This window comes from Psittacula echo (genome assembly GCF_963264785.1).
Source record: "Psittacula echo genome assembly, chromosome: 1".
NCBI classification, from domain to species: domain Eukaryota; kingdom Metazoa; phylum Chordata; class Aves; order Psittaciformes; family Psittacidae; genus Psittacula; species Psittacula echo.
Genome location: NC_137735.1, coordinates 123,062,776 through 123,090,051, shown reverse-complemented (window position 1 = coordinate 123,090,051; position 27,276 = coordinate 123,062,776). Strand labels below are relative to the sequence as shown.

The 27,276-nt window shown below is 38.0% G+C and overlaps 1 protein-coding gene across 2 annotated transcripts in view; it reads left to right on the top strand.

The window, feature by feature from the left end:
• Positions 1–5,503: 5,503 nt before the first annotated feature.
• SYT1 (synaptotagmin 1) overlaps positions 5,504–27,276 on the top strand; it is a gene marked incomplete at both ends in the record, with an annotated part of 131,240 nt that continues 109,467 nt past the window's right edge. For both annotated transcript variants that reach the window (XM_080638924.1, XM_080638923.1), the window contains one exon: positions 5,504–5,675. In XM_080638924.1, the coding sequence (XP_080495050.1) occupies positions 5,504–5,675 (172 nt within the window). The remainder of the gene's footprint in view (positions 5,676–27,276) is intronic.

The following is a 27,276-nucleotide window of genomic DNA, read 5'->3' as shown; positions in this document are numbered from 1 at the left end:
TTTTGTAAAAAGCCAAGGAAGTCTCTTTTCTGAGCTTGTCTTTTAAAGTGAATGTCCATTACTGAAGCTAGAAAGATAGTGTGTTTCATTAATAGGAAGATAAATGAGTAAAAAATGTATTATTAACATCCCTGAATACTCAAATCTAGGAAGAGATCATTTGTAGTAGATATCTTTAGACTCTGGTAGTATTCTCACCTTCTTAATGATGAATTAATTTCATCAAAAACAGTCTAATGGAATACGGTAAATTTTCAATGTGGTGTCAAACCTTTCTCTGGTAACCCTACATGCTTATCCTGGACATATCAGCACTGAAAGCTAGTAGTTTCTTTCTCTTTCAGTGCACAAGGAGTTGTAAACAAAAATGACAGAGGAACACCCCTGTTGTTAACATGTGATTTTTTTTCTTTCTTTCTGGGGTACATTTTGTGATTACATTCCAAACTGGATGTAACTGCTGAGGTGAACACGTTTGGGATGCTGCAAAGTTAAGGTGTTCAGGAAATGCCATATAACAATACACATCCCAATTTACAACTTTGCAGGCTGATTGAGGTACAGTGACTAGCTCTATTACAGTTACAGCATTAGATATTGAAAGAATGGTTAAGGAATGGTGACAATTACCTCTGAAAACTTACAGTTTCTCACAGTAACACTGTATTTGTATGCTTTGATTGATTTCATTAGTTTTAAATTTTAGTATGGTAGAAAATTTGAAAGGCAGCAAGGTAAAAGGATATTTTCTGGAAATTTTCTCACTTGGAATGTCACCAGCTTTATTTCCATGAGATTAAGTATTCACTAAGTAATTTTAGCTACTTTGGTATCCCCATGATTTGCTAGAAGATGATACACTACCCTGAGTTCTCATTTCCAAATCCTGAAAATCACCCTTTCACATGAATCACTCTGAACATGCCACAGGGTTCACATTAATTTCTAATCATTCAGTTTATATTTCAGGTTGGTGGTTTTTTTGTTGTTTTGGGGGTTTTGTTTGTTTGGTTTTGTAGGGTGGGGGTTTGTTTTAGTTTTTTTGGTTTGGGGTGGTTTTTTTTTTAGTAATTTAAAAAAGAAAAAAATTCCATGGGATTAATGCCCCCAAATTGTCTACATCTTACTTTGTACATGCCAGAATGTCTGCAAAAAGTCTGTTGCCCTTGGAACACATCCTTTCAACTCCGATTTCCAGAGTCTACTCCATGTAATGTAATCATCAATGTCTGAAGTCTTAGTCTCCTTTACTCCTCTCTTAAGAGTAGTTGCTACTTTACTACGCTCTTAAGTGGTGCTTTCCAGCAGGACACTCACCATCAGGATCAATATCAGCATACAAAGACAGTCAGCTAATACTTCGTATCTCTTGCTTCTTACAAATCTCCAGCGTGCATTTGGAAATTATGTGGGTGCCCCATTTTCAGAGGAAAGTCCATAGAAATTATGTTGAAGTTTGAGCTGGTATAGTATTTTTGTTCGTGTTTCTTGCATAGGTAAGGGAAGGTTCTAAACCCCTGACCTCCTCAAGGGTTCAAATCATCATCTCTGGATTTTCAGTCAACACTTGCTTATTTCTCTATAGAGACAACAAGCATTACTTCAAAGTATTCCATGTATTTGCTCATTGTTTTGTTTCACATGTCTACAGTGAACATATGGCATTAGTATGGATGGGCAGTGGTACACCAAAGAATAGGCATGCTTAGGGAATATAGTCTACTCTATTTTAAAGAAGCATGTAAATGAAATCGTACTTTTATTTATGACTACAAATGTACTCTTATTTATGCCTGCATGTTGCACATGAAACATGTAATGTGTCGTGCGTAGCACTATAATCATTGTAGTGAACACTGAACTGGAAATCATAATTGAATTCTATGACATTTCATTTTTCAACCTACAAGAAATTTGTGCTTGCAACTACCATTTCATAAATGGCAGATAATCTGCTAGTATTTTATAGATCTTTACCTTCAGCAATCGCTATGGCATTAAAGCAACCCATTTTGTTGTAAAAGGCCAATTTAAGTCCAATTATTCAGTATTCTGCAGTCTCTAATAATACCATAATGTTTATACCATTATTGTGGAAAGCAGCAGGGTTACAATAATAGAAGCCATCAGATGTTACCTTTTTAACAGAGTGGGCATGTGCTTTTCAGAAAATTCTTTATTGCAGAAAGCTTTCGCAGAGACAGGATTCTTTTTCAGCCCATTCACATCTATTTAAAATATCAGGACACTGTCATTAGCGTGTAAAGGTCAAAGGCTCTGTGGAAAGTCTCAAAGCATTTGTGCATGCCTCATTAGATGTAGTGATCTCTAAGGGCAGTGGGATTCTACCGAGGGTTATTCCTAGAGATCAGAGGAATAATCTGTTTTGTTATTTTTTCCTTTTTTTTTTTTTTTTTAATAAACGAAAGTGTAATGCTTCAAATTTGTACTCCTAATATATTTTCAAAATACAGCTTCAAAACTGGAAGCAAATAAATTACATTTTCCTTAATTTTTAATTAGCTGAAAGTCATCACTGCAAATTGTGTCTTCCATTACAAAATAAAATAGTCAACTGCCAGGCCTGAAATAATTAAGCAATATATTATAATTAAGCAATTTAATTTTGATTTAATTATGATATATCATGCAACTTGTCTTCTGATTTAACTGACATTCATTGACAAAATGCTATAATATAAAACAGCACTAATGTTTAAAGCTGATGGCTCTGCATGTTTTGCTTCATAGTATTTGGCATTCATCAGAGCATATGGAAAAAGTCTTCTAGTCTAGGGGAGCTAGCATTTTATTTCATACTACCCAAATTATGCTCTAGATGTTTTTCCCGATTGTTATTTTGGGAAGCAAGTGGCAAAGTCTGCAGATATCAGACTTGACACAGAGTTTATGGATATTAACTGGAATCTTTCCATCGAAATAGTGACCTGCTCCCACGTTGTTACAGGCAAATAGATAAGACTGCATGCTTATGAAATATTTATGGAGCTGCATCTATACATATTCTGTGTCAAAATGAACATGATTTTATATTAGGCTAGAGATCGTGAGGGCAAAGACAGAAGTGATGGGCAGGCAGGGAATACTGCTTCATTCAGTGCTGCATCAATAAAATTGCTGCAAAATATCCACCAAACAGCTTCCTTGGAACAAGGGCACCCCCTTATTTAGTTAAAATCCCTTTCATTGTATGACAGTATTAGAGAATGGCTTGTATTCCAGACTCTGTGTGCAAACCCCTGTTTAATGGCAAGAATGGTGAGGGTGATATAAAAAGATTCATTCTGCCTGCAGTCAGGTCTGTGTCTGCAGGTCTTCATGACTGTGGGCTCATGAAAGTAAAGTTGAAGGACAAAAAGTCAATTCTTTTCTTGATTTAGTGATTTGAGCACTCTCAGCAACACCCATGAAAACAGTCACAAGTCATGAAAGCTCATGATTCATCATACTGCATGAAGTCAGACACTCTTATGCCCCTTTAATTTTGATGTGTTGCCTTTTTCTCCTGTGGCGATGTTTAAATTTCTCAGCAAAAGATCAAAGGCCAAATGTTTATGTCTGGGCTGAGAGCAATTGTACACTCAGAGTAGTAATGAATGTTTGTTATCTCTCAAACCCTTTCGCCCTCTGGTTTTCTGAAGAGAAACAGAATGATTATTCAGAGCAGTGATAGGATGCTGCAGAATATCAGAACAATGTGTTCAAAAACAATATATACATTTCAGCCAACCTTCTTTTGCTAGCAAAATCACTTTGTGCGTGTCACATCATCTCACATTCACCCCACTAGCCCAAAACTCTTTGCTTTGTAATTGTGGTATGTTGACCCTGGCTGGACACCAGGCGCCCAACAAAGGCACTCCATCACTCCTCAAGTGGACACAGAAGATTAAATGTAACTTAAAGCTTACGGGTCAAGATACGGGCAGGGAGAGATCACTAATTACCATCATGGGCAAAACAGATTCAACTAGGGGAAATCAGTGTAATTTATTGCCAAACAGATCAGAGTAGGATAATGAGAAATAAAACCAAATCTTAAAAACACCTTCACCCCCTCCTCCCTTCTTCCTGGGCTTAACTTTACTCCCAATTTTCTCTGTCTCCTCCCCACCAGCAGAGAGGGTATGGGGAACGGGAGTTGTGAGCAGTTCATCATACGTAGTCTCTGCTGCTCCTTCCTCCTCAGGGGAGGACCCCTCACACTCTTCTACTGCTCCTGGCTGGGGTCCTCCCCAGGCTGCAGGTGGATATTGGCTCCACTGTGGGCATCCATGGGCTGCAAGAGGAGATTCACTCCACTGTGGACCTACATGGGCTGCAGGGGCACAGCCTGCCTCACCAGCACCACGGTCTGCAGGGGAATCTGTGCTCTGGCACCTGCAACACCTCCTCCCCTCTCTCTGCACTGACCTGGGTGTCTGCACAGCTGTTGCTCTCACATATTCTCCCTCCTCTCTTCCAGTTGCAATTGCTGTCATGCAGGTTTTCCCCCACCACCACCACCATCACTGATGGGCTCAGCCTTGTCCAGCAACGGCTCCATCTTGTAGCCAGCTGGCATTGGCCCTTTTGGACATGGGAAAAGCTTCTGGCCCTATACCCAACCACTCCACAAACCTTGCCATGAAAACCCGTTAGAGTAATTTGCACTCAAGGTTTTGAAAAATGTCCTTTAAACAACATGAAATTAAAAATATGCTGATGCAAGATTATGTTTGTGACAGCCTCTCAGATATTTAAATATAGCTGCATTTAGATACCCTACAGATGTCGTTGTGTCATGAATACACTGAGACAGCTGAATAATTTAAGAGAATATTGTCAGTAGCAAATGTCACACAAAATAACTGGAAGGAAAATTGCCTTCAATACGTATAGATAAAAATGGATGGAAGTCAATTTCTGTTTAATATGCAACTTACTTAAATAGGAAACAATAAGGTTTTACTTTGAGAAGAAATCTTGAACTGTTTTTATTATATCCTTATCACTTTATTTATCTTATATAGAAATTTCGGCTATGATCTACGCCTCTGTAGAGCTCATAGAAAAACAATTCTGTAAATACATTGTGAAATTTGCATGTAGGAAGTGGTTATTACCCAATTTGCTTACACTTTCAGACTTTCAGACTTACATTTTCAGAAGGGGAAAATGTAACTCTGCATGAGAGCTTTACAGTAATTTTGAAGTTTCAAATTCAGCAGTTCAAAATGCAACACCATTGGAGAAGAACTCAAAGAAATTAAATAATCCTGGCTGAAATTAACCCTGCAAAAGACTTCATGTCTTTTCTAATAAGTATTTTATGAAGAACATGAAGCAATATGCTGGTACAGTTGTATTTACCCGGTAAGCATGAGCACCAAGTGATATTCTGCCTATCTAGTCATTTGTTGGTGACAGATCCATTCCAGTGACTTTAATTTTGTTTGTTTGTTTGTTTTTATTTATTTCAACAGCTTACCCAGGAGTTAAAATGGTGAGTGAAAGTCATCATGAGGCCCTGCCAGCACCGCCAGCAACCGCAGTAGCAGCAGCCCCTCCAAGCAATGTCACTGAGCCAGCCAGTCCCGGAGGAGGGGGAGGAAAAGAAGATGCATTTTCTAAGTTAAAAGAGAAGTTCATGAATGAACTGAACAAAATTCCATGTAAGTAAAACTTGATTGATTAAAAACCTTGCGTTAGCAGATTAGATTTAGCTTGAGATTTTCTTGTTTGTCATTTCTTTAGACAGCATAATAAATCCTTTCTAGTCAAAACTAGAAAAATCAAAAGGCAAACCTGGTTTAGTAAGCTACTCAGAATTAGCTGAGGAACAGAAAGGGTCAAACTCATGCAATCTGAGTGAATTCTTGATATGTCAGATTGGTCTGATAGTTTTTACTGATGATTTGTTGCTGAATCATCAAAACTGGAATGGCAGAACTTCACAGTGGCCATGGAACCAAAAAGTAAATATTTCCTAACTTTGGGTTTCATGTTTATGACAAATGTTTGTGGGCATATTACCTTAAAGCAAAATTTGACCAGAACTCAAAAATACTGGGAAAATAAGGGAGCTGTGTATCTTTGGGGATTAGAAAACGTAAAAGTGTGAAAATGTCTTTTAAACAAGGAAATAGCTCTAATACATCAGTAATATATGGAGATAGACATGCTTTTCCCACTCAGAATTCTGTTCGATCAGCCCTAATGTTGTTTGCATGAGTTCCTTTATTATTCAGAACAGTTTAAAAGTATCAATTTATATTTCTGTGAAATCAATAAGTTTAAAGTCAGCAGGGTTCTTTTGGTCTGTAATAGAAAGTATTGATATAAAGTTGAATCCTCAATTTGTTCACATTTATAAAAAAAAAAATAAGCATTAGCTTCTTGCTCTTGTCTATGATAATTCTTAGGTTCTTGAATCTGTTTTGTATGCGTTAGTATGCATACACTGGTATTAAATATACAACTAATTCAACATTGACAATGTTGTTTCATCTATTAAAGGAAAAACCTTTTGTTGCTGACAGAAAAATTACCTAATGATGCAAGCAGATAATTTTGCCACTTTTGTAGACATGAAGGTGAAGGCTGTGTGTGCATGTGTGGTTTAACAGCAGGCATTACAGAGTCATTCAATCTTTAATAGTTTTTACATCAGAAGAATAAGTAAATGTAAAAAATTTTCAGGGAAGTATTTTAACATATGTAAGAGCTTTCATTTTTAGAAGGTTATAATTTGTGTAACGAAATGTTGTGTGACTGATTAAAGACAGATAACAATTTAGAATATTAATCGATTTTTTAATCTCTGAAATGGATCTTGGCAATCTGGCAGATGCGGTTTTTGCAAAACTGATAGCAAACAGCTTTGCTCTGTCACTCGAAATTCTGACTTGCAAGAATAGTGGTGTTCAAGTGGTAAGAAGTCCATATGTCATTAGATAGGTAATCTGGACAGTCCAGTGGAGACTGAACTGAAATGAAATTGCACGATGATAGCATGGGAAAAACAAAACTACTAGAAGAAAAAAGAATAGAAAAAAAGAAAAGACACTGAGGGAGAAACAGTCAGCACCTGAAACATTTGTCTTTTAATTTTTATCTCACCATGCTATGTAAATGATGTAGATGAAGCTTTTCTGTAAATATTCTTTTATTTTTAAACTTTGATTTTAACCTAACAAAGGCATGAATGGTTTCCAGTAGGAGAAACTCTGTAATTGGCAAGTCTAGGTAAAGGTCTATAGATAGAGAGGAACTTCGAATGCACTGCTGCATACTTTTTTAAAACAACAGTGAAACAAGTGGAAGGTCCAGTGGCAGATCTTTCCAGACAGAACTGCATAAAACCTCTCTTTTTCTTCTTTCTGTTCATAAAAAAAAAAAAAAAAAGAGAAGAACCTATTGCATGTTGACAAACATGCACAAGGCCTTAAGACAAGTCTTATTTATTACGAAATGAATTGTAATATATATAAAATATGATATCTTGTGCTAATAGTGAGACCAGAACATATTGTCCCCATTTGAGAAATCTGGACTCTTATCCAAGATCATGCAGTAATTTTATGGAGAAATAAAGCTGAGGTAGTCACAAATCCCATGCTAATTGTCTATTCTCCTTCTAGAGGCTGCAGATGTGATTGGATCTTCCCAGCATCTCCCTCCCAAATACTGGGACTGTTTAACATGCCATTCTCTTGTATATATTTATTTTTTCTAATTTTGCCATTTCAAGAAGCAAGATAAATGTTCGTTGTGTGGGTTTTCTTAAATGCTTACAATCATTTATAAACCAACACTAGCAGATCACCAAATAAGTTTATAGGATGCCTCCAAAATATTTGGGGCAGAGGGGAGAGGAGACCTCATTTTCCTTTTGGAAGATTGTAACATTTCCTTACTATTTGTTTGGTTTACGCCAGTTGGGAGTTGTCAGCAAGGTGTTGTTAGCCCATTGCAAAGCTGAGGATTTGTCGTAGAAAAGCTGTCAGAACCTTACCTCCTACAACAGGTTGCAAATATTTTGTGAATCTCTCTTAAAACAGAGCAGAATGTAAATTTGTTCCAACCAAATAATTTTTATAGTGCTTTTCTAGGGATTTCTTTCTGTGTGAGAGGGAATAAATGTGGTGAACAGGCCCCATTGGGACAGCACAGATGTTTGGGTGTAAGAACACTTCCAAGACCATGGAGCATGGTCAAAATGAAGAGCTGACCCCAAATCTTACACATGGCAGAGGAATGCCATAGTCAGCAAGTTCTCTAACCTGTGCACATCAGTGAGAAGCCTGTTTTGTAGTTCATGTACTTTCTCATTTTAAACTTCCAAAGGTCTTGGTTCATCTCCATATGACAAGGAAGGCTTTGAAAGTTCAGTAGTTACTGTGAAAGGATTTTTTCTTCAGTGCTCTGTTGTCTGTGCACAAGGGAGAAATCAGTTGCCTCTGCCTAAGATATCTGCAGATGGAAAATAAATCATGCTGCTTTAATGGATGTATAATAGGATAGCACAGTATGTACCCATATTGTGATAAAGCTCACCTGCAATCAGCTTGGCTGGAGTGATAGAAAAGATGAGCTATAGTAGGGGCTGATTTATATATAGTCTTCTCTTTCTGTTTTGGGTTGGTTGGTTTGGTTGGTTTTCATAGAAATTGCATAGTCATGCTTATATTAAAAAACCACATTCAAATAGTGGAATACATGATGACAAAAATAAAGGTACATGATAACAAAAATAAAGGTACAGCAGACTACACCCAGCTGAATAAATCTATTCCTATCTATTTCTATCACATGGCTTACAACAAAATAGTAATCTTTTCAGAATAATACGTTTTGTAGAACACACAGAACTCACAAGTTAGTCTAATAGTCTACACATAGTTAACTAAATAAAAATATCAGGATTCATATGAAGAATTCACTTTGCAAAACTGTAAGATAGGGTCTGTGCAATTTCAATTATACTGATGTTTCCTTCAGTAATATATGCACCAGAGAAGTCTTATTTTGTCAGGAACTGCTGAATTTAATAGTGTGAAGGAATAAGAAGTTCCAGCAAGGGAGCCTGTTAGTATTAGTATACATTTATTTCAAGAGCAGTGATGCAATATGAAAATCCAGTTAAAATTTTGATTGATACAAGAAGAAATATTGGCTTATTTCATTGATTTGTGTCTCTTTAAAATAGAACATACTCCACATTTTTCTGGTGGGAGAGTGTAGGCTTCCAAATCATTCAGAATGGTTATGTCCTAACATGTATTTCACTCTGGATAAAGAGAGTGGGATCATTCTATTATGAGTCAAACAATTAAAGCGCAAGAATCCTGTGCATTACGGGGGGGGGAGGGGGGGGGGGCATAACTGTGAAGAATTCTTTTCTCCGTTATGTAAATCTCTGCGTTTTGATTATGAGGGGCTGATTTGCATAATAACAGTACAGTTGTTTTTCCATAAATGCGCTGTGTATAAGAGTCAGTCTGTCTTAATTGGTCCTTATACTTTCTCTCCTAATTTATCTCTAATCTACAGAAATTTTAAGCTATTTACCGGAAGGACAGGAAAGGCACCATTTTTGCTTTTACACTTTGCATTTTAAACACAGTAATTCCAACACCTGAAGAAAGGAATAAAAGGAAGCAGATAAAATGGCACTTACACTTCCGAAAACTGTGTTAAAAGACTTTGTAAGATACATTGATTCTTTCCTTCCTCCCTCTCACTGCTCTTCCATCTGGGCCTTTGTCTGCGGTCTAGGAAAATGTCTGCCGTACCTTTAAATTTACATAGCAAGACTATGGGAATGCAAGACAGGAACAGCTTTTGGCCAGAGGCTTTAAATGTCAGGATACTGATACTGGCCAAACACAAATAAAACAATGTCAATCAGCATTAGTTTACTTAATAAGCATCTTTGTAAAAGAAAAGTGCTGTTTCCTTACACATCAAGAACACATTCCTGTATGAACAGAAGGCCTCATTCAGCCAGCAAGGTAAATAAACCAGAAAAAAAACAATAAAATTCCAGCATATATCTGACTAAGTAATGATATGCCGTTAATGTTTATGGTTTTATATTGAGTAGCCGTAATATCTGAACACACTGAATCCAGGATACCATCATTACCTCTGTAATAGGAAGTTATTGTATATTTTTAATGCTGTCTGCTTTCTTACATTGCAATTAGATGAAAAGTTACATGTCTATACCAACCTTATTCTGAAATGTTCAGCTGTCTTGCAACTCTATTTGTCCTCAGCAGCTGGTGCTTAAAATCCCTGAATTTGATTCATCGTGTACCAACTGACTGATAATCCCCCAAACCAGGAGCTCAAACTGTGTGATGATTTAGGCTAAACTCTGATGTTCTGTGCAGACTTGCTTCATGTTCTGTTTGCAGATATTAAAAGACAGGTTTATTTCCCTCTCCTTGGCTTAGTGAATAACTGTCAAAACAAAATGGGACTGGAGGCTATAGAGGGAACTGTAATAAAAAATGTAAAAATAACTGTAAGACTCAGGTCTGGTTACATTCTAAATAATAGCTTAGTAAGCTGAGGAACAGAGTTGTAGATATTTGGGTAAATAAGCAAATAAAATAATGCTGGATTTATATGTTTACCCATTTAAGTTAATGTTTCAACATTCAGTAGTCATCCTAGGCCCACTTCATAATTTCTTTCTCCCTCCTGCTCTCTGCTGTTCTGCCCTTCTGCCTTTCTTGATTGACCGGCTGAAGTTTTTTAAAGAGTTCTTAATATCCTCTATAAATGGCACTAAAGTTTATTTCATAATTTTTCATTCTTACGTGGCATCAAGATTATCAAGAAGATACTTTGTTTGAAATCTGAGAAATTGAGCAAAATTGATAAATTCTTACATAGGCTTTTTCTGAAACTTAATTTTTATGATGCTGCCAGCTTGATCATTTGCAGAAAATAAATTCAGGCTGTTCATTGCACTGCTTCTCCTAATGATTCCTGGAGTACAGGTGTCACTGGCACAGGGAGGAAAGGGGACATTCTTCTCTAAGTTCATAAAAAAGAAGCAAAATACTGACAATGAAATGTTTTCAGATTTCAAAACTGGATTAATAGAGAAACATACCATAAAACAGAATAAAGTTCTCAGCAATAGCTATTATTTATATTTCCATGGCACATACCAGTGTTAGTCATTGCCTAAGATCTTCTTAGGTTAGCTGGGAAATAACTGACTCTCCCTCAGAGACCTTTCTGTCTAAATATAAGGCAAATAATAGGTGCCTGTCTGCAGTAAATGAGGACTGTGTATACGTATGTTCATATATATGTAAGTGCACACATATATTTGTCAATACAAAAAGCACTGATCTCAGTATAGGAGCAGTCTAACATTGACAGACTCTATTTAGGTATCCTGGCAAAGAGGACTTGGAAGGACAGATTTAGAGGAAAGAAGTTTCTTGATGTTCAGGAAAGTCTGAAGGACAGTTCTGGAGGAAGTGGGAAAGCATAAATTGAAGTCTTCTTGTTCCTGTTCCTATCATCAAATCATTGGTAGTTGCTCATGCCAAGCAAATACATGCAGCTTTACACTGGGGAAAGAACAGGGGAAATCAGAAATAAAGATTTATTTTGGAACACAGAGTGAGTACAAGAAAGAACTATTACAGTACAGTAAGAGAGGGAGAAAAAAATCATTCTTTCTAAATATAGCAATTTAAATGCAAATCTCAGATCACTTTGTTTTCTCCCTGAACCCCCTAGGCCCAGAGTTCAGTGATTAAATGAAAACTTTTTTTTTCCATGAAATAGAAGTTTCTAGATTACCTGCTGATAGGGAAAAGCTTGAAAATACTGCCCACACACACCCAGAAGACACAAAAATTGTGAGACAAAACCAACTCAACTCTGTTATTTTATGAACTCAGAATATGAAAATACCTTCAATATTTTTAGGGGTGCAGCATATTTTGAGTGCTTGAAATTAGGAGTCCTGAAAATACAGCTTTTAAATCCAAAGTATACTGAGTGATAGAAGAATGGAATTGAAAACTTATGAAGCAGAACATGGATGAAAATCCTTGTCTGTAAGAATTAGCATGTGGTTTGAGATTATACTGAATTACATTCTGTTGATATTCTAATGATTGATTCTGTCAGGAAGAAAATTTTTACAATCCATGAGTTATTTTCATATGCCTTCTGATAGGCTCCCCTTAACAGGTCCTGTACTTAAACTTTTGGATCCGTGACGGCTGCCAGTTTGATCCTCATATAGGACTGAGCTGGGAACCTCAGTCTGTTAGAAGTACGAGCTGCTATAGCTTGGTGATCCAGAAGTGCTGCTGCAGACTGGAGCTGGATTCAGCACCAGCTAGCACATATGCTTGTCAGGACGTTACATATCTCCTCTGATCAAAGCAAGCTGAGCCCACCCATCTGACGCACATAGGTCTGAGGGAGGACCCTATTCCTATGCTAACCATTATCTTTGCTCTTTGGACGAGCCAAGGAGGAAAGGAGAAATCACAAGAGCAAACTCCTACAACTTGATCCAGAGTACCAGCTGCAGCACCCTCCATCTCCAGTGCAGGGGAGCCTGTTGTGTTCTAAACCCATGTTCTCTTCTGCACACCTTGAGAATGCTCTCTCCTGTCTGACAGAAAATGCTGTCTCTTAGCCAGAAGCACATTGGGAACGTAACCTCAGTGTCAAGCAGAAATATACATTAGTGATTACATGTGTCTGAAACATCGTTTTCAGAAACAGCAGTTGGTTTTGAGTTGTATAATATGAAAGAAGGGGAAGGAGCAGCCAGTTCTCCTGTAAATTACATGATGCTGAGAACACTTCAGCAAAATATAAGAAAACAAAGAACCCCACTCAGATTAACTTTTACAGCTATGGTGGTGAAATCCATCTATAGTAGAAACAGGGGTGAGCACCTTTGATTTGGTGACAGGGTTTTTAACAAGGGGTGCTGGAGTGCCCCAAGGGTTTCCTCCAGCACATCACTGTGATTATTGTTTTATATGCTACAACAGCTCTGGTAGGTATTTTATTGCACTATAGATATGTCAAGTTGTGCCGGTGCCTTATAAATTGAGTAGAGAATTCAATTTACAAGCAGAAAACTGAGCATGGTTGCTGACTTCCTTTCAGTACTGGGAATGTATCTTAAAATTTCATTACTTTGTGTGAGGGAAAGTGCACGGAAATTATGTTTACGTGCATAAAATAAACATAATCTTTGCTAGTCTTTTTCAAACTTACCTGCAGATGAAGTGTCTACAGAAATTGCACATTATCTGTTATAATTCAGTTTGTAATCTTGCTTTGAAAATGAGACTTCATGGAACAATTGTTCTGAACTTAAAACTGAGAATACATTTAAAGATTGATTCTCAGCAGTCTACTGCATAAAAGGAAAAAAAAAGAAAGCACTTGGGACTATGGTTAATAGATTTGCTTTTTAAAAGTGTGGTATAAATGGGCAATGAAATATAGGGATTATTGTTAAGATTGATTTTTCACCTTTACTTCAGCTACTTGTATCTAGGCACTGTGGCAACCCAGAAGATATTCTCCTGCATTTTTATAAGAACCAGGAGTAGATAATGAAGCCTCTGTTATTCTGAGGCACTATTGTAAGTTGGCGTAGCTCAAGAATAGAATGTCATTCTTTGTTGTCATTGCTCACTATTCTACTTACAGCTGGGTGAGTTGCTGCTGAAAATTATCCAAACTAAAGCCTTCCCTGGGGGGTTATAAATATATGATACCATACTTATTTGGTTCATACGTTTTTTAAAAGTATTTAAACTTGTTTAAAGAGAAAAGAATTCCTTTACTGATACATGAACTGTTTAAGATACCCGATTATCAATGCCAGACTGCCAATGTGGGTGAAATACTAAGCCACTGACCACCAACAGGAGCTTTCAAGAATGCTGTAGGCCCAAAGCATCCTTTATTGCATTCTATTTATCTTTTTAGGCTTGCTTTGTATTTTAAAAGCGAGATCTTGAACCAGTCCAGATCTGAAAATCTCTACTGCTCCCAGAACACACAGCCATTTTGTAAGAGTTGTGGAGGTGGCCTCAAGTCTTCAGAAGGATCTTGGTATGGATAGACTTTGCTCTGACTCCACAGAAGGAAGCTGTGCTGCTGAACTTGAATGACTGCCTCGTGAAGGCTAAGTTCCAGCTGGCAGCTGAGCAAGCCATCTGCCTACTCCTTTGCAGGTTTCTGAATCTGAAGCTAATCTTAATTAGCAACTTCAGCAAGAGCTCCCTAATTTGCTCACAGCCCTATATCATCTGGGGGCATGTTTCAGTACTGTAGCTGGCACTGTTTCCTTATTGCCCTGAGAGCCGCCAAATTGAAAGATGAGGTTTGTCCTTTCAGATGGGAAAGGCATTTCAGCCCACATCAAAAAAGGAAGGAGCTCCAGAAATGCTCAGGGTTTCTACACTTAGCTTTTAGGAAACAGACTCTGGGAGTCAAATTCACAAATCTGAGCTACATGTCTTGGTTCTCTTCAGAATGCCACAGAAACAGGAGGCCCAGATGTATCCAGAAGGAAAAACTGGAAGGAGATGTGTTTGAAATGGCATTGATCTCACAGACTTTGATATCTAGGAAGAGCCCTAGGTTAGGCCTTTGTAACAGACAGATTCACAGCCTGTAAGCAGTTTCCCTGGACTTAGAGACTTGATTTCTCTCACTTTAAGAGCAACTGTTTCACTATCTTCTGTCAGTGTACAATCTGATGAAGAGCAAGGTAGCTCACTGGACCGGACACCAGGCTGAAGGACAGCATATGTATTTTAGTGTGAAATGCCATTGGACAAAATAAGCAAATAACACTGGGTATTTAGGGCTTCTTACTCTTAAACAGATGTCCCGCACTGGGCTACAGCATATGATCCCGTGAATCCTGCGTTTCATTCCTAGCTGTTCCTGGAGGAAAGGCAGATCCAAGTTAGTTTTCCATCTTGATCCCTTGATTTCCTTTAGCCTCAGGAAGACCAGGAACTGGGGTATTTTAGGCTGAAGCCTGAATGATACTCCTCAGCCTTTGCTGACAGCTCCCACTTGTCAGTTTGAAGCAGCCACACAAACCATTTGTGTGACAGAGAGGAGTAGGGGTGGCAGTTCCTTGAAGAGGAAGAGAGGAGTAGACATCACTGTTCCAGTCTTGGAGGGCTTTTTAAACTGGAAACAGCTAATAGAAAGGCAGTACATTCTTTACTTTAATGTTGATAATTTTTATACCTTTCTTATAGATATTCAATGCACTTTACCAGAGTTCATTGTATCTTTGATTTTCTTTCTATATAATTTCACTTACTAGGAGAAAATAGCTATTTTAACAATAATGTGACTTCTGGCTAGGAGAAAATTAAAAAATTTATTAATTAAAAATTAACATGATTAACATTACTGTTAGGGTGGTGAGGCACTGGAATGTGTTGCTCAGGGAAGTTGTGAATGCTCCATCCCTGGCGGTGTTCAAGGCCAGGTTGGACAGAGCCTTGGATTACATGTTTTAGTGTGAGGTGTCCCTGCCCATGGCAGGGGAGTTGGAACTAGATGATCTTAAAGTCCTTTCCAACCCGAACTATTCTATGATTCTATAATAAAATTGGCACAAGCAGTTTTCTTGCTAACCCAACATTCAGACTTGTTTCTTCCTTAGGTTTCCAACCTCTCTTCTCTTCCAAAGCCAGCTATTTTGTCATGTTTTCTAAGACCTCAGTACCCAATTTTCAGCAAACATGTGCTCTAATCTGGAATATAGGATTTCAGGTCTCAACCCTGGAGTCGGTTATTGTTTGCAATATGCCACAGGTGCAGACTTACTTGCAGCATGAGCAAGGGAAGGAAGACAGAAGAAGATAAGGCAAGTTTACTATTCATAAATTTCAGTCTAGCATAGCTTTTTAGATTACAACTTGGTGATGGCAATCACTTTATAGGAAACTGTTCCAGAATACTGGTTTCTAAACTCTCTTGACTCATGAAATATTTATTGATGAGTTTTAAGCCCTAGGACAGCGAGATGGCTAAGATGACAGTCCACTGGAGAGGACCAGTAGACAAACTAGAACGCTTAATGTTAGCTGAACTCAAAGCATAACATTAATTGTGATTACAAAGCATGAAGAAGTGTCAAAATTGACTGACTATTCTGAAAAAGCCATGCATTTATTTCACAGTGATTATATGATACCAAAATATTCATTCTACTTTTCTTGATAAAAATATAGGTGTGTAGGAAGAGACAAAATGGAAAACTACTTGCAAAAATATTTTTTCTATTCAGTTAGTGCATTAACTGAAATGTTTAAACTGTGCAACATCCTTGGTTTGCAACAGCTCATTTTTGTTAGGAACCCACTGACAGCTGGGCTTTGATTCTACAAAGCTCATGGATCTGTTCAACATCGCTACTGCGTCTCACTGCCATCTAGAATAAGAAAACTAGCGATAATGATAATGACAAGAAGCATTTTTGTTCTGTTGAACTGAACATTTATCCCAGTAATTCCTGGTAAAAAAGGAACAGACAATATATCCTCTTTATAAACAAACAACCAATCCCCTAAATTGCAACACATTAGGTAGAATAATTTGTGATACCAAATCCCTGATGGCATAGCAACGCTAGCTGAACGCTGCAATGCAGGATGAGTGCAAATTGGTGAACAAGTTTATTCTTGTTTTCAAGTCTTCTTCTTGACTGACCCTCAGCACTCCTGTAAATAACCTAAAAGGCAACAGAAGTACATTCTTACTTGATACAGCCATGAACACATGGATGTGCAGACTGAGTTCAGGTATGGAAATGATGCACAGCAGATTTTGGAATTCAGAAGGTTTAATCCAGTAAAGTATTTAAATGTGTACTAACCTTTAAGCTCCTGAATAGTGCATCAAATTAAATTCGTTACACACAAGCAATTTGGAGGATCAAGACTGTAAACACGTTTCTAATACATGCCGCAATATACCTGATGAACTGCTACATTAATCCGTATTTTAACGTAAATTAATTTTACTTTATCTATGGTTATTTTAAAAGTTTGTAACTCTACAAGTGATGTAATTTCAGAGACACGTACCACAAAAACATATAATGGTAGTAGCAAATTTCTTTTCATACCTTCATAAATACCAGTGTAATTTTTTTATCTTCCATTTCATTTTAGTAGGCTGCTTGCTGAGAGTTTTACCCTCTTTTGTCACATGGCTTATTATCACAACACACATTTTCATGATCGTTGTCGAAAAAAAGACAGCATTTAGGGCAGTTGTTTAGTTTAAATGATCAGTAGGGTGCTACTTTGTGATCATTTGGGATGGTGGGGATTGAAATTTTCCAATGGAAGCAGTTGGAAGATATAATTACCTCACTTGGGATTTGGGCCAACCCTGAAACATCCAGTTTCCACAGCCGTGATTGAGGTTCTTTCCATTTAGTTTAATGAGAGTTGGATGAATCTGTAAGGCATTACAATCCTTTTGGGAAAATCCCAGGGGGTCTTTCATCACCACAAAAGCTGAGGACATTGGTTTAATGCTTCCTCCCAAAGTACAGCAGCCCTTGTATCAGCATGTCTCTACTGCTGTTCCCCCGCATTACTGGCTCAGGGGGAAGCAGGCTACCATGGTGCCGCTTTCTGTGCTTGAGAGGGATCCAGGATAAGAAGATGATGTTGTGTAGCTTTCTTCTGGGTTTAGGTCGTCCATGAGCATTAGTGAGATATTCAGCTGTTTGGTTGGGGTACTCAAAGTGCTGTAGCAATGAGCAGGAAGTGAATTGGATGCCTCACTAATTCCTCCCTTCTTTCAGCTTCAGCACTCAGAAGCATATGAAAGACAGCATCAGACTATCACAGGGTTCAAGACATTTTCAGTGGCTGGATCCCAGCAGTACTTTAATCCTTGCAGACAAAATTATAGGATTGCCTCCAATGCTAATAATAGGTCTCTGTTTGGACTGACTTCTTTAATCTTTCCCCTGGTATCAAGTGGAATTATAAAGTGCTTGGTTTGGGTTTTGTAAAAGGTAAAGACAAGATGTGATACACTTAGGTCAACGTAAAACTAATAAATTCTGTCCATACTTTGGTTGCTGGGGAGTGTACTTACCATCCAGTTCTCAGACTTAATGAGACTGTACCCAAATTGTGAAGATGTTAAATTGCAGAAGTCTGTTACTCATTCAGCATTGTCAGAATGAGGGTTGGGAGCCACTAGGAGACTGAAGGATCAGTGAGGATTCTTGATGTAGTAAAGCAATGCTGACATTCCCTGCTTTCCCACAATATTTTATGGAGCAAGGAAATTAAAGGGGGTTTGCATCAGTACTGTGTTTGTATTGACATTTGGGAAGTGGAGATTAGAGAGCTGTAAAATATCTGTGTTCCTGTCTTCATGCTAGGTGAACTGAAAATTGCCTTTTTGAAGGTAAAAGGAACAGCAGTAATCAGTGATTCTTTCTCCAAGAAGGTGCAACATTTGCTTCCACCAGACAGATGACCATTAAAGACAGTATATGTCTTCACAGTCTCCATATCAATAGGTCTGATGTTCTGAGAGCTACTGTTAAGAGCATGTTGACACTGTTACAGAGCATGTTGAGGAGATATATGGCCTGTAGGCATTAGAGGTCACATCTGTGAACTGAAGGTAAATGACAACCAATTTGTGACTTACAACTCCAGTTCTTCTCATCATTTTTCGTCTACTGCCTCTTCTCCTTACTTTTTCCTGGTTCCCTCATCACACAGAACTTTCTCCTCTCATTTACACTTCCTAGTTCTCAAGAAAAAAAGAAGGAAAAAAAAAACCCAACACCCTACAGTTTTGCCATGCTAAGACTTTCACAGAGAACACAGTTACAGATGGAAACAGGAAAGTTAAAGTCTCTGGAAGTTTTTTGCATATAGCTGAAAGACATAAGGCTCTTTGCCAGTGCTAGTCTCTGCTCAGCTCTCCAGGCTGTCTGTCTGCTATAGGATACTTCTGATGAAAAAGAATAAATGTAAACCAATATTTCTCTACTTTTCCCTATACTTCACACAAAGCTTGCTAAGAAGGAGTGAAAAGCTAACATTTTCGCAAAGGAAATTGAGTACTGATATTTATTTTTTAGTAACTTCAAGACTAATGTACAATTTTTTCTAGTCACAGGGGCAGAAGTAATGAGAGTAGGACTAGCTGGTGTTTTGCTCAGGACTAACAGCGCTCCTGTTAGTGGCAGTTCTTTATCCCATGAATGACTTGAGTGTTCCTGCACTGAACCAAGAACTGGGAACCTCTTATCGCTGCTCAAGTGTTTTCTAACTGCTACTAGCAATACTACTGGTTGAACAAGAAAACACTGTTAGAAGGAGAGTCAGAAGAGAAGTATCTTGCATATAATGCTGCGATGTCAGCGGCAGTCAGCAAAACTGTTCATGACCTCAGATAAGGAGCAATGATTGAGACAAGCCAGGGTAAATCACAGCATTGCCAAGTTCAGAGACAAGCCAAAGGAAATTTTTTTACAGTGCTGACTTCAGGAAGGTTGTTTCCTGACATGAGCTGGCTCAACTTGGAGGCATGTGAGGCCAAGTAAGTACGTACTAGCCACTTAAAAAGGATATGGCTGTCAGAAACCATTTTCATAAAGAGATAAAAAGGCTATCAATCAAAATATAGCCTACATGTTGGCCATAATTAAAATACTTTGACTGTAGAGCAGTTTAATAGTATTTATTTTGGGGTGGTATTTGTAACTCTTCAGTAGTTGAATCTGTGGAAGCCACAGCAGACATACTGGATCTCGAAGCCATCAGAAGTGAGGTAAAGTTTTGCTCTGGGAAGGGCTTTCTTCTTTTATCAAGTGTCATCTATACCATGATATGCCTGAATAAATATATCTAGCTTCACTTACCTTGGTGGAATCTCCTAGGACAAGACTGGCAACGTAAGTTATTTATGATTTGGGATGGGTTGAATACTAGCCACAGCACAAAAATACTACCTTCCAAGTTTACTGCAGATTGCAGGTGATAGAGACAAAAACTTAAGACTTACTGTTATTTCACCATAACAATAAAATTTATTGGCCCATTTTTACCAGCTGCCAACTGCATTTCTCATATCCTGTAGTGTTCCTATATGTAGTCATAACTTCGGCTCTGAAGCTGCATTGAAAAGAGGTATTGATGTGGTCTTCATTTTCCTCATCTCACCACCTGATGGATCCAGAAGTTTGTGACAAGTCTGATTAGAAACGCTCAAGCTGTCATCTCAAAATAAACAAAAGTTACCTACTTTTTGATATTTCACCAAATAAGTCCTAATTTTTGCTGTATTGCAAAGTAATATGCTAGTATCAGTGATTAGAAAGTAAGACAAATATTCACAGATTTATTTCTGAGAAATTTGGGCAAGTCCATATTATGTTGCTGAATTCCTTGGTTATTGAAAGTATCATAAAGGCAGCACAGGGTTAAGATTAAAATTCTGTTAAGTGTTGTGCCCTCCAATATAGTTGACTTTTAAGTCTTCTTTTTCTCTAGAAGTTAGAAACTTTTCATCATATGTCCTGTGCTGTTTGAAAAGTAATTTCTATCTTACTGTATCTTATCTAGTTTTTACCATATATAAATTACCATGCTATATTTATGGTGGCTTAAAACTCTGTGCTAATTTAAAGACAATTCGCAGGTGGCTGAGTCATAATAAGGCCTTAATACATGATAAAAGTGGTTTGTCTTACGAGCACTACATATTGAGTGAACGTAGGAGAAACATATGAAAGTAATACAGGAGTAGTGCTAAAGATAATTAAATCAAATTAAATTAAAAAAATAAAAAGTAGTAAAGATAATAAAATAATAAATAATTACTAATCAGCAAATTAAACAACACATAATAGAGTAAAACAAGTAAATGCAATGTCCTTAATGTAATGTATATACAGCCACGTGTTTGTACCACACCCTAGAAGCTCCAAACTGCACTGAAATAAAAATATGATATAAAAATAACAACATATTTGACAGTTCCCTTTTCATTCCTTAGGAAATATATGATACCATGACAAAATACAACATCAAGAATCTTGATCTGTATAAAATTTCCCTTATAAAAAGTTAAATGCTTTTCGGTTTAGACTTTTCTTCGTGTTGCATATTTAGAAGAAAGAAAACACTGGTTTTTTTCAAGTCTCTGTTACCCTAAGGCTTTTAGTGTAATGCACAGTACTGTTAACCATCAGTGCACATGCTCACAAAAGGGAATATTCATTCTGCTGCATGGGCTTCTGTGACAGCCTGTGCAGCACATAAACCTTGCCTTAATATAGAGTTTGAATTATGAAAGATGCCTTTTGCAAGCTTCTACAATGAAGTAAATTTCATACCAGCATATAGAAAAATACATGAAAATTACTATATGATTAGCAATTTCAGACTGACATTTCATTTGAAATTAGTTACAACGTACTAAAATATCTTTTTCTGTGAATCACTGCACTTACCTTTCCTAGGTTAAAGGAATGCTGTCAAAACCACACAGTGCTTTTTTCCTGTGTATTAGTAAATCCACCTCAAGACATAATCCTGCAAACATTGTTCAGCATAGTTTTGCTGAAATTAATGGAACTATTTACAACTGAAAGAACTCGAAGTGGAGCTCTACCTGTCTGGAAACATCAGGCAGCAAACAAAATTACTTTAATGGGGCAGTTTTGAGAATTTTCGTCATTTATGATCTCTTTCTGATAACAGAGCCATCTATATATATTTTTTCAAACAGCAGACCCAATTTTCACCATGGGATTTATGTGTCTTACCTATTGCTCTTTTACTTGGGGGTTGTATTTTCATTCTTGGAACTAGTGGGGCTAAAGAAGGAAAGGGAAATGCTGGTAGTGCTGTTGCAAATTGTATTTTGTAATAGAATCAGAGAACAGTTAGGGCTGGAAAGAACCTTAAGATCATCTAGTTCCAATCCCCAGGCCATAGTCACACTGGATCATGTTACCCAAAGCTTTGTCCAGCCTGGGCTTGAACACTGCCAGAGATGGAGCATTTGCCACTTCTTTGGGCAGCCTGAATTCTTTATCCACTGGGTGTCCATCCATCAAATCTATGTCTCTCCAGGTTAGAGATAAGGGTACCAACCAAGAAAACGGAAGTCTCCAGAGTTCTACTCTCTCCTGAGAGTTCTACTCTCAGTTTTTCATATACTGAATATTTCATCTAAGATCATAGAATCATAGAATAGTTAGGGTTGGAAAGGACCTTAAGATCACCTAGTTCCAACCCTCCTGCCATGGGCAGGGACACCTCACGCTAAATCATGTCACCCAAGGTTCTGTCCAACCTGGCCTTGAACACTGCCAAGGATGGAGCATTCACAGCTTCCTTGGGCAACCCATTCCAGTGCCTCACCACCCTTACAGTAAGGAACTTCTTCTTTATATCCAATCTAAACTTCCCCTGTTTAAGTTTGAACCCGTTACCCCTTGTCCTATCACTACAGTCCCTAATGAATAATCCCTCCCCAGCTTCCCTGTAGCCCCCTTCAGATACTGGAAGGCTGCTATGAGGTCTCCACGCAGCCTTCTCTTCTCCAGGCTGAACAGCCCCAGCTTCCTCAGCCTATCTTCTTATGGGAGGTGCTCCAGTCCCTTGATCATCCTCATGGCCCTCCTCTGGACTTGTTCCAACAGTTTCAAGTCTTTTTTTATGTTGAGGACACCAGAAATGTACACAGTACTTTGAGAGCAGAGTAGAGGGGCAGGATCACCTCCTTCAACCTGCTGGTCACGCTCCTTTTGATGCAGCCCAGGATATGGTTGGCTTTCTGGGCTGGGGGTGCACACTGAAGCCGGCTCATGTTCATTTTCTCATCAACCAACACCCCCAAGTCTTTCTCTGCAGGGCTGCTCTGAATCTCTTCTCTGCCCAACCTGTAGCTGTGCCTGGGATTGCTCCGACCCAGGTGTAGGACCTTGCATTTGTCATCGTTAAACTTCATAAGCATTATAAATTTCATAAGGTTCATAAGATGGTAGGAAGAGTCAGTTTGCTGGCTGCCTAGAAGAGTGTCATATCTGCAGTATGGTTCTGGTATGCTCTCATTCCATGAATCTGCTTTAACACAAAGTGTGACCTGATGTGGAGAATTTTCCAGGAATATAAAGCCGTGCCTGTCCCACAGTCAGGGACATAATGGTATTCAACATTTTAGCAATCTGGATATTACTAAATTCAACATTTTAGCAATCTGATGAGCCATAAGAAAGGGAGAAAGAAGAAAAATTATGAGATGTGGAGAGTCTCTTTACCCTGCATGAATTCAGACTCCTGCCAAGAGCCATGCCTTTTTATCTTTGGCTTTCTACAAACAGTTATTTTAGGTTGCATCAGGAGCAAAACTGTTCAGACTGTTTCTCTAAGGTGGGAATATGCAGCGTACCTTTGTCTAATGCCTCATGGAAGTATGTTGTGATGAACTTTTCATCAAGATTTGTCCTTCTATGACCTTCTTTCATCTGAGAATAGCTGATTTAAGCATGTTAAGACAGTTTTCTAAGCTGAAGTTTCTTACATGAATTTTTGAGAGGGAAATAAAAAAAAGTTAAGACACTGAAATATATTATTTTACTTTCGTGTCACAGCCTGTGGCCAGTATGCTGTGTATAGGGCTCTACACATTATTTTATTACCTTGTGGCCATTTTAGTTGTCAGTGCTAAAATCGCTTATAGCAGAATTTCAGTTGAGAGCAGTAAGCTTTCCTAACGAATATAATGTCTGTGGAATGTTTATTTGCCAGAAAAGAAAAGAGATCCTGTAATAAGAATATTTTAAAAGAAATCTCTCAACAAGACAAGGTTTTGATCATGCCTGATTTTGCTGTGGACAGCTCTTGTCAGTAATGTAACACATTTGCAGAAGTGGTTTTTTTGTAGCTGGGTTCTGCCTTAATAAATGAGGCTGAAGGATGACTTATGGCTTCAAGCTTTTTTCTTTTTTCCAACTATATCATTATGCCTAATGAAAGGACATTACTTTCCCCAGTTGATGTGGCCTCTGTTGCTGTTGTAATGTATCTGTGGATACATTATCACTGCTTCTGCTTCTGTGAATGAACAATTCCAAAGCAGCTACAGAAAATTTATTTCCTGATTACTCAGCTGCTATTAAAGTGATTCCAAATAAAGTGAAATGGCAGACACACTGGCTCTTGGAAGCTCTTTCCAACTGTAAAAGGAATAGTAAAGCTGAAGCTGCTTTACAGGTGCACTATATTTGATTAGATTAGTTTTAATTAGACTGCAGATGCAAAGTTGCATCTGTGTATCACTACTAGTCTGTTTCAAGGCACTTTCAGACAATAACAAACCACTCTCTCATTTGCATTCATTTAAATGTGTTAACCTTTTGCTTGCTAGAAGAATCACTGTGGAATAACATATATATAATTTAGAGAATAATGTGTTGCTATTGTCATATGGCACCATATGCAGAAAGTGAAGTAGTCTAAGGGACAGTCATGCAAGGGAAGAAAAAAGTAAATTGTGTTGAAGAATTAATTCACTCTTTAATAAATCTTTCTGAGAATTCCATTTATACTTATGTAAATTCCTTTAGAGTACTTATTTTCCAAGACAATCTTTGCAAGCACTGGTCTTTATTGATTGCACCTCTACCTCTAATGTTTGGTTTTCTTATAATCTTTCAATTTCATTTGTTCATGCTTCACAGAGCCCATTTTCTTTTTCTGCCTCTCCCTTTCTGTTTTGAGCTTAGCTGATTTCTGAGGAGATGGAGGATTAATTGTTTGTTACTGGTGATGATACAGGTTTGAAAGAATTGTTGATTAGCCACTGCAAACTTCTTATTAGGAGAAAGCACAGCTGCCTCTTTAGTTAAGGACAAAGTACTTGCAAAAGGAATTGGGAACCTGGGATGGGAACCTCATGGGACAGAAGTCATCAGGACTATGGTCATTCATTTCAGCAGACAAACAAGTAATTCCAGAAGTGATTATTTTTCCTATGCTTAGTCAAGGTGTTCCCTTTTAATTTTTATTTCTCTGTTCTGGCCAAACTTGGGCTTAATCACTTCAAGTTCAATTGTATTTATATAGTGACAGAAGCAAGAACTCTGCTGTGTACTTTTGATTTTAAGATTTTATCATTTTTTTCAGCCTCTTTGATCAGTGGCAATGAAATTAATCCAGTGAGAAGAATGAGGTTTAATTAAATTATTTTAATAAGTGGGATGCACTTTTGATCAATAGGGTATGCAGCGGTTGTTAGGTAGCAGTAAGAAAATGTGTGCATGCAGAGAAGCTGCTAAGGTTAACTGTAAATACAGGAGCAAAATATAACTGGAGTGGAAATATGCCAGTCTCAGAAGAGAAGTTTAAATGGGGCATGGGGTTAGATTGACCACTAACAAATTTTAGTGAATATTCATTGTCATCCTGAAGTCACAGATCATCCTCTCCTGACTTTCCTTCTTTAAAGGGAAAATAATCCTTTGCTTGGACTATGCCGATTAGCAAACTGTCATTTAGAAAGCAATTCAAAGAGAAAAAGCAGTGAACATGCAGTGGTGTCAACCAGAGGGCTGTAGATCAAAGTCAAGTATAGAACTTTTGAGTCAGACCCCGATGACAATTTACGGTGGCAAAGTTAAACAAGAATGTCTAATAATTGATTTTCAGAGCTGGCATAAGGTTCCGTTTTTCTCTTCCCAATGAACTGAAGAAGCCGGTGACATTTCAGCACTGAGTTTTCAATATTTCCTTACAGGAGTGCTTCACTTAGTGGAGAAAGTCTGGCCTGAACATACCTGTAGGATCAATCTGCGCTGAGTGCACTCAGTATCAATAGGACACTACAGAAGGAGATGAAGGAAAAAGGTGCTCTTTCTGTGAACTGAGCTTGCACAATTAGATCCCATAAGGGGTGTAAGTGTCTAGAATGTGCCTGTTTTTCATTTGGGCAGTGTAAGGCAAAACTCACACCTACTGCAGATAATCAAAGGTGGACTCTGGTACTGAGAGAGGGGATTCATTTCCTTCTGTCATATCCAGGAAAAAGGACTGACATCATAATTTGAGAAGAGCTTGCAGCGTGCATTCAGAGTTACATTGCTGGGCTTAAAACTCAGCACAGGTGGGGGTCAAGGGGTCTCAGCATGATGAAAAGCTTCCCAGGCTGGCTGTCCAGCAGCAAGCCAGATATAGGGGGTTGAAATGGAGGGTTTTCACCTGAAACCATTAGCGCATGCCTCCGAGCAGCAGACTGGTTCACCTGACCGCTTAACATTGGGAAATGAAAATTCCCTCTTAAAAAGACAGATGCCTACAGCCCTTCTTTTCAGGTAATAGGGGTAAGATGAGAACAAGGCTGGGTCTTCTGATACTACACTGGTAGCACAGCTCTCCACTTTTTATATTTTAATCTGAAAGTTGGACTGCTCCTCCAGGAAATGGAGAGACTTAGATTAAATTCCTTCATCAAGCTGGAAGCTTTAATGTATGACAGCATTTGTAACTCATCTGAAGCCATGACATTGTGTAGAAAATAATTCAAACTATAGGCAAAAATGAGAAAGGAGAACAGATTTCTGGTTTCAGTTCTCAACAATTTGAAATTTTAGAATAAGCAACAATCGCCAAATAGAGAAATTGATGAAGACTGTCCTTTTTCATGGTTCCTCGTCTGTCCCAAAGTTTGCAAAGTCATACTTCACCTCTACTTTGTCAGGTTTATAAAAAACGGGAGATGAAAGTACTAGATGAGATTTTTAGGGAGAATTGCTGTCTTAAGAGACAAACTGATAGTAGTTGCTTTTGCTGATGGCAAATAAGATCAACAGGACAGAGAAAGCATTGGGACAAACTACCTGTATTAATCCACACCAGAGGAGAACATTTTTGCTGTCCTTCAGGATGACATATGTGCTTATAAACACATTATTTCCAGGATTCTTTCAGATCCACATCATCCCCTAAACTAAACTATCAGCTTTGTGTTACAGGTGGAACACGCGCTCATGGCCTAGCAGAATATAGGGCCTGACTTGAGCTTGTTTAAATTAATTATTCAGGCTAATTAGCAGAAGACTGAAGCACAACATGAGAAAAAACATATTGCAGACATGCTAAATTAATAATTTCTTAAATTGCTAGGTAGGCAAAGTGAGAGGCACAGCAACAGTGAGGAGTGTGTTGTACCTTTGAG